Source organism: Carassius auratus, unplaced genomic scaffold, assembly GCF_003368295.1.
Source record: "Carassius auratus strain Wakin unplaced genomic scaffold, ASM336829v1 scaf_tig00003633, whole genome shotgun sequence".
NCBI lineage: Eukaryota > Metazoa > Chordata > Actinopteri > Cypriniformes > Cyprinidae > Carassius > Carassius auratus.
In genome coordinates, this window is record NW_020523535.1 from 478,995 (window position 1) to 491,371 (window position 12,377).

The following is a 12,377-nucleotide window of genomic DNA, read 5'->3' on the forward strand; positions in this document are numbered from 1 at the left end:
AGTTCATTCAGTAGTTACAGATTACCTAGACCATCAAGCATCTTCAAATCAGGTATTTGTTTGAAGATGGTACACTTTTTTCTAATTGTAACCTCTTTTGCTCCAAGACATCACACCAAAACCAATCATTAAAAAACATGAGTGGTTTGAGTTGTTCTACACTGAGGAGCGAGTCAAGTTTGATTGTAACATGTCAGGAGTAGGTTGGGAATACCACTGGCATAAAGCCGCAAAGCCTCTGATCAAAAATTCAGAATTCACCATTGACACAGTATCTCTGACTGACACTGGTGACTATCACTGCAAAGCACAGAGAGGAGACTTCTCAGTGGACAGTGAGACTCTACCAGTGCGAGTTCAAGGTGAGTTAGACTCTTCTAAAACATATAAACTACCTCTGTGACCGTTTCATATATAGGATATAACCAATCAACAAATTGAAAATGATTAGTTATCATGTTAAATGGACAGTTTCACCCAAAATGACATGACAATTCTGTCATAATTTCACACTTTCCATGTTGTTTCCAACATGTATGACTTTCCTCTTCTGTGGAACACAAAAGATATTTTGATATAAATTAAAAATGCAAAATTTTTGTCCATTTTAAAGTCGTTGGGGTTTAATGTTGTTTTGAACCCCAATGACTTTCAGAATGTATTTATTGGAGGTAGGCGATTTTGGAAGGCTAGCAATAGCAAGCTAGCTTTGGAAGCATAAGATTCCACCCTGCCTGCTAATCTCTCTCCAAAGCCACGCCTCCTTGAAAACACATGAATGCTCACAGGCAGTAAATTTTCACCGGTGAGAAAACTCACTCAAATCAAAGACTATTAGAATAATTGATTTTGCTCGCATTTTGCTCGCAATAGCATATTGGAACGCACTGATGACATATCATGTCTGCACCAACAGGGAGGTATCCAAAAACATACATTAACAGACAGGTAGGACAGCCTATCATAGCCCTCGGACTGAGGGATATGACTGGACAAACATATTATGCTCCCACGCCTTCCTTAAAAAATATAAATACATATTAAACATGTAGAGCACTTAGTAACTTAGTGATTGTTATTGGGATGTGAAGAGACTTTCAACCATCATAACAAAAACAAAAAAAAAAGTTCTTCAACCAAATCAACTACTGTGCCTTTAATGCTCAACAAAAGAAAGGAAATTCATACATGTTTGGAATGATATGAGATTGAGAAAACGATGACAGAATCACTTTAAAAGTTTAGTTTACCGCATAATATGCTTTGAACATATGTGACCATGGATCACAAAACCATTCTTAAGTGTCAATTGTGAAATGCATAATCTGAAAGCTGAATAGATAAGCTTCCCATTGATGTATGGTTTATTAGGATCTGACATTATTTGGCTGAGATACAACTATTTGAAAATCTGGAATCTGAGGGTGCAAAAAAATCTAAATACTGAGAAAACTGCCTTTGAAATTGTCCAAATTAATTCTTAGCAATGCATATTACTCATAAGAAATTAAGGTTTGATTTATTTATTATACAAAACATGATATGGAACATGATATTTAGTTAATATCCTAATGATTTTTAGCATAAAAGAAAAATAGGTGAATATATATATATATATTTTTTTTTTTTTTTTTTTTTTTTGGGGGGGGGGGTATTGCTAAAAATGTTCCCCAGCGATTTTGTGATTTCAAGTATACATTCTGAATAGTTACTAAAACTGGTAAAAGGAAAAGCATTAAAGGCTATCCTGATTAGATGGCTCACTGTGAATTATATCTATTAAAAAAAAAAAAAAAAAAAAAAAAAGATAAAGTAACATACAGTATTACTTTGCTCTAAGCTCGTCCACCAGCATTTCTGAGTCTGAAGACTGAACTGATCGACATCATGACCGGGGATGTGACTCTCAGGTGTAACATCTCAGACGGCAGACAGTGGAACTACACTTGGTTCATGAACGGACAGCAGCTCAATGGATCCTCAGATGTACTCAAAGTGACAGGAAATGAAGAAACAATCAAAAGTGAATTCAAGTGCAAGGGAATAAACACAGAGAGACCGCTGTACTCTGCTCTGAGTGACGGCTTCGTAGCCAATAATATTAGTGAGTAATGGGAATATTTATTGTTAAACCTGTTTCATATAGTGTATAGATGTGAATAACTTGTGCATTAGAACAATGTCAGAATGCTTTTAAGATAAAAAAAAAAAAAATAGTTTATAGATTTTATTTTCAATGAGATTATATATATTTTGTCAACATGACAGACAAAACAGACAAAAATGAAAACTCTTATCTATATATAATATATTATTCAATGTTCGGAGGAAATGTTGATTTAACTCACTTCATCTAAATGTGTGCATTTTCCCTCATTATTACAGTATTTAAAAGGAAAATACTGCTAGCCATCGCAGGATGTCTTGTCTGTTGTATTTTTATCCTGATCATTGGATGCATCATTCTAAAAATCACCCATAAACCAGGTACAATCAGCTATTAATACATATACTGCTGAAATTAAGCTTCTTTATGCTTTTGGTACTTAGTTTGAATCTCTCAATATATGCACATTAGCATAAACAGGGTTTTATTTACTGATATTTACAGTTGGTCTATAATTTACACTCAGCGTAAACAACATTTACACTCTAATATACTTAAATATCTGCTTGCATTAAAATATAAAATTGCTTTTAAACACTTTGACATCCTTTGATGTAGATTCAGCCATCTTGAATTTGTTGTCATAGACTACCATTCAAAAGTCTCTTCTACTCACCAAGGCTGCATTTTTAAGGATTATTCAATAAATAGACAGTTAAAAGAACAGCATTTATTTGAAACAGAAAACATTTTGTAACATTATAAAAGTGTTTACTGTCAATTTTGATCAATTTAGTGCATTACTTAGTGAACCCAATCTTTGAAACAGTAACTAGAAATGCAATGGCACATACAGTACAGTAAAGAGGACAATCATACAGTTATTATTGTTGCGATTGTCTAACATCGTCACATTTTACACTCAGTATTATCTTGTGTGTATTTAGTTACATTTTACATAATGTACAAAAATGTTAATTTCTTATCATCAGAGGTAAAAGAAACACCAGAGGATTTGTTTTTCTCAATGACAGACTCCAAGAACCGTAAGTGTTGCTGTGTGTGTGAGTGTGTGTGTGTGTGCGTGTGTGTGTGTGTGTGTGTGAAGAATTTCTCTGTAAATTTATATGGGTTTTTGATTACTCTTCAGAAATTATTTCACCCATGAAGGAGTACATGGACAACAGACAAACAGAGCTGGAGGGTGGGTGCTACTAACATTACAATCAAATGATTTAATAATACTATCTTCCAAACATTATACTTTGTAAAACATATTAAGCGATTCCAGGTGAACAAGTTTTGGCTCGTATTACAAGCCAAAAGTATGATTTTGTAAAAAGTACTGTAAAAGTAATTGCTACACCCTCTCTGTTATCATTCAGAATCTCAGGGAAAAGCAGAACTAATCTCTGACTGTGCTTCAGCTGTTCATCAGGACAGTGTGATTAAAGGTAAGAGACCTAACAAATGGGTCCCCTATCGATATTTCACTTGTACTGCGTCTTGCTAGATGCTATGGGGCAAAAGTCATTTTATAATTCTGCAGCGAAACTGTACACCCATTGGTTCTTGCAGTATGCTTTAAATATGAATCAATGGCTTGGCATTGGTGCTCCACAAGCCTATAGCCGCGAAGCCCGCCAGAATGGTCGGAGTCATCTGGCTATACAAGCAGCTGCTTCACCATAGGATTCAGATTTCTTCTCCTTTATCGACAACAAGGTTTTATGCAATCTCTCCTGACTGAAGAGCCTGCGGGCCATTGACACGCCTTGCAAATTTCTAAAGAGCAAATTTCAAGGCATTGTTGCCAAAGCCGTGCCACTACTGCGGTACGTACACGCCGTCAATATACGATGACAGCCATCATTAGTGCATTTCCTGCGTGGGGAAATCCCATGGTGAAATATGCGCTTATTGAGACCAATTGCTCCCACTGTAATAGTGTGAGTCTTGCCTCTCTGCGTTCACAGATAGCTTTTTTTTAAGATGATCTTAGCTTTCGGATGCGGGCAAGCTTACGTCTGCTCAGGATCCGCATACCTTGCTCTCTCCACAAAGAGAGGCTTCCCCCATTTTCTTCACCCAACCTGACCAGCGTCCCCCTGCCAGAGTGATTTGGGGCATCATTTATACAATTTTGCATAGAATTCATCCTAAAAGTGTACGTAAAGAAGCATAAAGAAGCTTAATTAAGAAACTATATATATATATATATATAATTCATTTTAGTGCATCAAGTTAAATTAAATGAAAATTAGATATGTTGATTTGACAACTGGCTGAAATAAAATATTTATTTCTTTTTTAAATATTTTATTTAATTTCGGTTAAATTTAATTTTATTCCAAGTAAAAAAAATTTATGGTTTTAATTAACGTGAAATTACTCTTGTTAAATTTTGTCATTAAAGTCATCTTTTGGTGTTAAAAAGTACTTTAGTTTGAGATTACATCTTTTATCCCTGGGTTATAGGTGAACAAGTTTTTGTTTGTATTACAACCCAAAAGTATGACATTGTAAAAAAGAAATTCCCACACTCTCTCTGTTATCATTCAGAATCTCAGGAAAAAGCAGAACTAATCTCCGACTGTGCTTCAGCTGTTCATGAGGACAGTGTGATTAAAGGTAAGAGACCCAACAAATGGGTCCCCTATCGAAACGTCACTTGTACTGCGTCTTGCTAGATGCTATTGGGAAAAAGTCATTTTATAATCACGCAGTAAAACTGTACACCAGTTGGTTCTTGCAGTATGTTTTAAAATTGAATCAATTGCTTGGCAGTGGTGCTGCACAAACCTATAGCCATAAAGCCGACCAGAATGAGCGGAGTCATCTGGCTATATAAGCAGCTGCTTCACCATAGGATTCAGATTTCTTCTCCTTCATCGTCGATATATTTATAGTTCCTCAAATGCCTATGATCACAAATAGCAATGATTTTCACAAAATTAATGATTAATTATCAATTTATAATTTGTTATTTTTTGTGGTCTTGTGAAAATAATAATATGGGCTGAGAAAAATAATGAATAAAAAGAGTGCAGACAGCATATTTCGACCCAGTAACATGACAACACACTGTTCCTGATGGCCAAAAAACTGACCGAATTCAGTTCAGCTGGAAGGGGGTTGGGGTTTGGGTAGTTCTGTATAGCTTATGGGGGTCAAAATAAAGGTCTGAATCTCTTGCTCTTTCATATGGACAGTGTCTTATGAGGGTTTCAAACTTGCAGAGCAGGTTTTAGTACATATTAGTTTTAGAACAACTTTAAAGAAACGTTTGATCCACTTAAAATGTTGACTACTGTATAACGCAATAAAGTTTATTAGTTATTATAACTTTATTTCAGAGGAAGTTACCTTAACTAAAAAATCCAAACTGAGATCCAAACTGTTGCATTAATTTCATTTTGTTGCATCCATACAGTACCATATATTGCTTTGACAACTGGCTGAAATTAAATATTGAATTTTTAAAAATATTTTATTTAATTTCAGTTAAATTTAATTTTATTCCAGGTAACTTTTTTTTTTTTTTTTATGGTTTTAATTAACTTGAAATGACTCTGGTTACATTTTGTCATAAAAGTCATCTTTTGGTGTTAAAAAGTACTTTAGTTTGAGATTACATCATTTATCCCTGGGTTATAGGTGAACTTTTTTTTTTTTCGTATTACAACCCAAAAGTATGACGTTGTAAAAAGTAAATGCCACACCCTCTCTGTTATCATTCAGAATCTCAGGGAAAAGCAGAACTAATCTCCGACTGTGCTTCAGCTGTTCATGAGGACAGTGTGATTAAAGGTAAGAGACCTAACAAATGGGTCCCCTATTGATACTTCACTTATACTGCGTCTTGCTAGATGCTATGGGGAAAAAGTCATTTTATAATCACACAGTGAAACTGTACACTGGGCCACCATATGACACTGTCTTCTGTGAGTGTGGTGTTTGTTTGGTGCCATGTGCTCTCTCCTGTTTATTTTCTAACCCCGCCTATCTTGTTACCTCATTGTTTTGGTTGCTCCACCTGTGTTTCTCCCTTGCTCCCGGACTCATTTACCTTCACTCTGCACACCTGGTCACTCAATCACACACACTCACACACACAGCTGTTGCCCATTGTCACAGACTATATATTCTTGTCTCACGCACCACTCTGTCTGGCTGTGTAAATGTTCCTTGTTAATCGTGTTTTGTATTCCGGCTGCTTCTGCTCTTGTCCTTGTTATCTGTTTCTGTTTTGTTTTTCATTAAAGAGATGACTTTCCCTGCATTTGGACCCAGACCCTGTTTCTTCCAAGGTGCCCTGTGCCCTTCATCCGCAGTCAGATTAGAAAATATGGGAAATCTTTGGCAGGGCAGAAGTAGAGAGAGAGAGAGAGAGAGAGAAAACTTTATTAATCCCGAAAGGGAAACTGGTTTGCCACCAACTTAAAACATACAGCCAACAAGCACACCACAAAGCTAACACACATAAATAAATAATTCAACATTTAAAACTTATGAAAAACATGATTAAGAGACCTAGGAGACATGATTATAACAAGATACAATTGCACAATTCAGAAATGCAGGGCAAAGAACAGACAGTTCTACCAGAAAGACTCGGAGAAGATATTGTAACAATTCATACATTTATTTATGACCCAGCAAGCTGTATGTTTGTATTTGGCGTAGGCCCCATCCGTAAATAGCTGTCCGAGGGTACGGATTCAGTATTTCCTGCCTGAAGATGAAGGCAGGGGCGCAGCCGACCCCCGTGACATTTTAGGAGGGACCATCCTGGTGGTGGTGGCATGGTTGGAGGGGAAGAACATCCTGTGGTGGTAAGGGAGATGGAGAGAAGATGCTTGTTATTGGTGAGGGAGGAGCCCATCTTGGTGGTGGAGGGGTGGGTGGTGGTGAGTGAAGCGTTCAGCATCTGCAAACTCAGACAAGTGTAAGAACAGGTTCTTTTATACTTCTATTATTAGAACGTGATCGGACAATTGAAAAGGTAATAGGTGACGCTAACAATTGAGTCTTCCTAGCAGAACTTATGCTAAAGCTTCCATTTCTACCAGAAAGACTCGGAGAAGATATTGTAACAATTCATACATTTATTTATGACCCAGCAAGCTGTATGTTTGTATTTGGCGTAGGCCCCATCCGTAAATAGCTGTCCGAGGGTACGGATTCAGTATTTCCTGCCTGAAGATTAAGGCAGGGGCGCAGCCGACCCCCAAAAACTAGTGGAAGAATAATTCTATTGGGATGGAGCCTACCCCCAGAAACTTGCCGGCTGTCTATCTTGACGTACCTAAAAAAGAAAAAAGAAAATAATTAGCAATGAACAAGCATGATAGACATGAAAACTTCAATACTCTTGGTTTAACAGTTTATAATAGGGTTCCATTTATTAATTAAAATATATATAAATATATTTTTTTTATTTTTTTATTTATTTTTTTATTTTAATGACATGTGACGAGCCACACAGACTAGGCCACGCTGAGCCACATATAGACAAGGCCACGATGAGCCACATATAGACAAGGCCGCTCTGAGCCACACATAAACAAGGCCACGCTGAGCCACACATAGACTAGGCCACGCTGAGCCACGCATAGACAAGGCCACGCTGAGCCACGCATAGACAAGGCCACGCTGAGCCACACATAGACAAGGCCACGCTGAGCCACACATAGACAAGGCCACGCTGAGCCACACATAGACTAGGCCACGCTGAGCCACGCATAGACAAGGCCATGCTGAGCCACGCATAGACAAGGCCACGCTGAGCCACGCATAGACAAGGCCACGCTGAGCCACGCATAGACAAGGCCACTCTGAGCCACGCATATACAAGATCACGCTGAGCCACACATAGACAAGGCCACGCTGAGCCACACATAGACTAGGCCACGCTGAGCCACACATAGACAAGGCCACGCTGAGCCACACATAGACTAGGCCACGCTGAGCCAAAAATAGACTAGGCCACGCTGAGCCAGGATCTTAATAGCTGCTGTAGGAACGCCGCGTTCAGCTGCTGTAGTAGCTGCTCCTATCCTAAATGAGTGTCCAGTATACAGGGAAGGGGATAGGCTACAGTTTTTAAGGACGGAAACTAGATGAGATCTGAACCAGGTTTTAGAAAGAGCAGCTCCGTTAGAGAGTGAGAATAGGGGGGTGAGTGATCTGAGGATCTAGGGCGAATTTTGAGGAATCTAATCATAGATGAGAAGGGACAGAAATTATTGCTTATTTTGGATATTGTTATGGAAACACCAGAACCAGAAGAGTCATTTTTAAGAAAAAGTGTAAAGAAGTTAGGAGAGAAGTGTAAGTCAGAGATACAGAGACCACGGACAGGATCAAAACGTTTAGATGCTGAAGTGAATTCGCCTGGGCGCATAAATCCATAGAAAGCAGTTAAGAACACTGCTTCTAGCAGAATATTAGAGTATATGGAAAAAAAGCCATTGTGTAGGGAAAGGATTAATCTTTGCAGCAGAGGCAAAGAGAAAGGCAACCTTTTGTCTGGGGAATTCGTAGAGGATTTAGCGAAGCCTTTGAGCAGTAATCGAATGGAAGAAGCAGTGAAGAGACTTGGAAAATCGGGATTAAAATATTTAGCATAAAACTGAATCCCAGCGAGCAATCTGCGAATTGAGGAAATTTTTAAATTGCGATTTTCGAAATTAAAAACAAGGAACGAGCAAACTGTGGTAACCAGAATAGGAAATAAATGTATCTGGAAGGAATAGCAAAACATTAGAAAAGAAGACCAAGCTGAAGTGTAAGCTTTGAAAGTTGAAGGAGCAACTCCTTTAGACATATAATGCCTAGCTGATCTTTGCAAATCGTCTAATTTAACATAGTTGCTGATAGGGGAGGGCAGGGTGTTGGTTCTGTATTGGCTGAAGGGCAAAGCCGTCTGAACGTCTGAAAACAAAAGCGGGAGAGCGCGTCAGCAATATCGTTGCAGTGCCCTGGTATATGAGCAGCTTTAATAATAAAATTGAAAGTGACTGATTGCCAGATTAAATGTCTCAAAAAAGGCATGATTGTTTGGCACGATGACCTGCCTTTATTGATTATGGCAACAGTGGCTTCGTTATCGCAAAACAGCAAAATGCGTTTCCTTGACCACGCTGAACCCCAGATTACACTAGCCACTACTAGAGGATAAATCTCCTAGAGCGCAGAAGACACGGAACCTGATTCTTTCTTAGGGAATTTGTTTGGCCACTTCTCTGCGAACCATTGCCCTCGAAAAAACCCACCGAAGCCGATAGATGGGGCAGCATCGGTAAATAAATGAAGGTCTGCGGAGGATTCAAAGGCGTCATTGTAAAAGAAAGAAATACCATTCCAATCATTAAGCAACTGAGTCCAAAATTTTATATCGGAGAGACATCCGTCATCTAACTGGATCGGATCGCTTAATTTTTGGACGGAATGGGCCATAGTTAACAGCCGAGAAATAAATGTTCTGCCTTGTGGTATGATGCTCATGGCGAAATTGAGGTGACCGAGCAGAGAGAGCATGTCTCGTTTCGTGACGCAGCGTAGAGAGGAAAAAGATTCCAGAAACGACCTGATCCTTAGGAGTTTCTCTTGTGGCAAGGAAGCTTGCATTTTGTCTGTGTCAAGGGAAATGCCTAAGAATTCTAACGAAGTAGAAGGGCCTAATGTTTTTTTCGGCAGAGAGTGGAACGCCGACGTCGCTAAATATTTGTTTAAGAATACTAAGGATGGAAGATTGTGAAGATGTAAAGTCGACTAGCAAAAAATCGTCTAGTAAATGCAAAACGAAAGGAAGCTTACAGACGTTCAGTAGAATCCAACACAGAGCTTCTGAGAGACTGTTGAAAATATGCGGGCTACTTCTACAACCGAACGTGAACCTCACAGCGAAGTAGAATTTTGAGTTCCATTTCACTCCAAAATACGGCCAATCAGATGGGTGAATTGGCATAATTTTAAAAGCGTTGGTAATGTCAGCTTTGGCTAACCAAGCGCCAGGACCAGCTAATTTAATTAACTGGATGGCGTTATCCACCCGTAGCGTAATGAAGACAAAAAGGTGTTAGGGGAATGTTTTCGTTAATGCTAGCTATGTTGGAGGAATGTGGAGAAGACATACTGTATCAAAGATTAGACGTTTTTTACCGGAATATTTGCGAGTTGATATGCCGATGGCATTAATCCGAAAAGGAGAAAAAGGAGGAGAAGTGAAGGGGCCGATAACATATCCTTTATTAGCCTCTTTATCTAAAAGAACTGAAACCACATCAGGTTCGTGTCTAGCAGATTGCAAATTTTTTGCAACAAAAGAGGCAGAAAGAGGAGAGAGGATACCCACCCGAAACCCTTGGGACAAACCGGTGATTAAATAATCAACAAATACCAGATCGGGGTGAGAATAGAGGTAGCTTAAAAGGTTGGGAATATTAATAGGAGTAGATGGGTGTTTATTATATTTATTTATTTAAAAAAATCAAATTAGGGCTTTCCCTCGGGGTGCAGGTTTGTACCGGCGTGGACAGACAGATTTCGGGTGTGGATCCTTGCAAACACTACAAATATGAGCAAATTTGCAATTAGGAAAAGAACAAATGGCCTCATTGAATTGAAAACATAGAGGTACGTTATTGAATTCTGCCGTAGTAGAGCGACCTCTGGAGTTTGAAGAGAGGCTTACATTTTCAGGACCATGGACAGCAGCTGGATCGTTACTAGCGAACGCTTTAGGGCAAAATGAAGCCTTGTGACCGTGAGCGCTGCAAATGGCACAAGTTAAGCTTTTTTGGCCTCCGAAATGGCGGACGAGCAGTTCGGTGTCGGTAACTGACCAGTCTAGTCTTGAATTAAAAGGTGAGATAAAGGAGGCAGATTCCGCTGAGAAGGACTTGTGGTACTCGTAAAATAGAGTTCCCCCGTATCTTTGACTGAAGTCCGCCATCATTGATAGATAAAGATCTAGCTCTTTCCTTCTCTCAGGGTAGGTTTGACACAGAATGTCTCTGTAAATACTGAATGCAATGACGAATTCGCCAAACAAGAGATTTCGTTGTAAACGGGGATCGGAAGTTTTAAGAAGTACTGCCACGTCACCACAGTCAACCATTTTCCTGTCGGCAGCAGGCGAAGGAAGCAGTAAGGTATAGATGTTTGATGTCCTTACCTTGGATGATATTGCTTCTTAAATGGTTAGACACTGTTGCGGCAGCTGGTGGAACAAAACGCCTACCGAATGCTTGTGCTGGAGTTGCTGTGGAAAGGTTGAAGTTTGAGGAAGCCGGTGAAGCAGAGACATTTTGAAAAGGCGTCTGGATAGTGAGCTGAGAAGGTGGCGAGGAAGCTGAAGTCGATGGCATGCTCTGATAGTTACTGATAGTTAGGAGGAGGACGAGACTGTGGAATAGCTGAGGAGTGTATTGCCGGATCTGTACTTGAGTGGGAACTGGTAAAAGAATGTTCGAGGTTAGTCATTTTTGATTGTAGTTCTTTGACTGTTTTGGAGAGATTTTGAACAGCAGAGATGAGATGGAAATTCGTATCGGTGGATTCGATGAATTGAGGTGGAGATGGTGCTCTGGCAGGTTGTGATGTTCTTTTTGCGGGAATGGGTGAAGATGATTTAGCCGTTCTTTTCCTTCCGGACTGTTTTGTCTGAGTTGTCAATGTTACAGGTTTTGGGGTTGTTTGGGTAGGAACCGGGGGATAGCCTAGCGTGTTATAGGCGAGAGAAAGTATATCTTCTCTTGAGAGACCTTGGCTTATTGGTATTCCGGCGTTTTCGAGAGCTTTGTATATATTTTCCGAAGACCACTGAGCCCATGGTGAAGTGCGGCACTGTAAACGCGAACTTCGGCGAGCGGTAACAGGAGATGGCAAGACGATTTCATTGTCAGAGTCGGAGTATTCGCAAATATATTGCGAGTTTTGAGACATTTTTTGGTCGGCAACTGAACGCGAGCAACTGAGTGAATCGTTCAGCATCTGCAAACTCAGACAAGTGTAAGCACAGGTTCTTTTATACTTCTATTATTAGAACGTGATTGGACAATTGAAAAGGTAATAGGTGATGCTAACAATTGAGTCTTCCTGGCAGAACTTATGCTAAAGCTTCCATTTCAACAGTTTGACAGTCAACAGAGTTCATTAAAATATCTGACCGCTGCAGGAACAAAAGTCCTTCTCAATCGCTAAGAGTAGACCTCTTCGCTTCTTTTTTACTCTTTCTCACAATTGTCACTGCCCAATCTGTTAT

The 12,377-nt window shown here is 39.3% G+C and overlaps 1 protein-coding gene across 1 annotated transcript in view; it reads left to right on the forward strand.

Annotated features, from left to right (window-relative positions):
• LOC113070267 (titin-like) overlaps window positions 1-12,377 on the forward strand; it is a 126,496-nt gene that overhangs the window by 107,968 nt on the left and 6,151 nt on the right. The window contains exons 14-21 of the mRNA XM_026243498.1: window positions 108-362; window positions 1,841-2,104; window positions 2,386-2,487; window positions 3,100-3,153; window positions 3,258-3,311; window positions 3,493-3,561; window positions 4,670-4,738; window positions 5,849-5,917. Coding sequence (XP_026099283.1) covers window positions 108-362; window positions 1,841-2,104; window positions 2,386-2,487; window positions 3,100-3,153; window positions 3,258-3,311; window positions 3,493-3,561; window positions 4,670-4,738; window positions 5,849-5,917 — 936 coding nt within the window. The remainder of the gene's footprint in view (window positions 1-107; window positions 363-1,840; window positions 2,105-2,385; window positions 2,488-3,099; window positions 3,154-3,257; window positions 3,312-3,492; window positions 3,562-4,669; window positions 4,739-5,848; window positions 5,918-12,377) is intronic.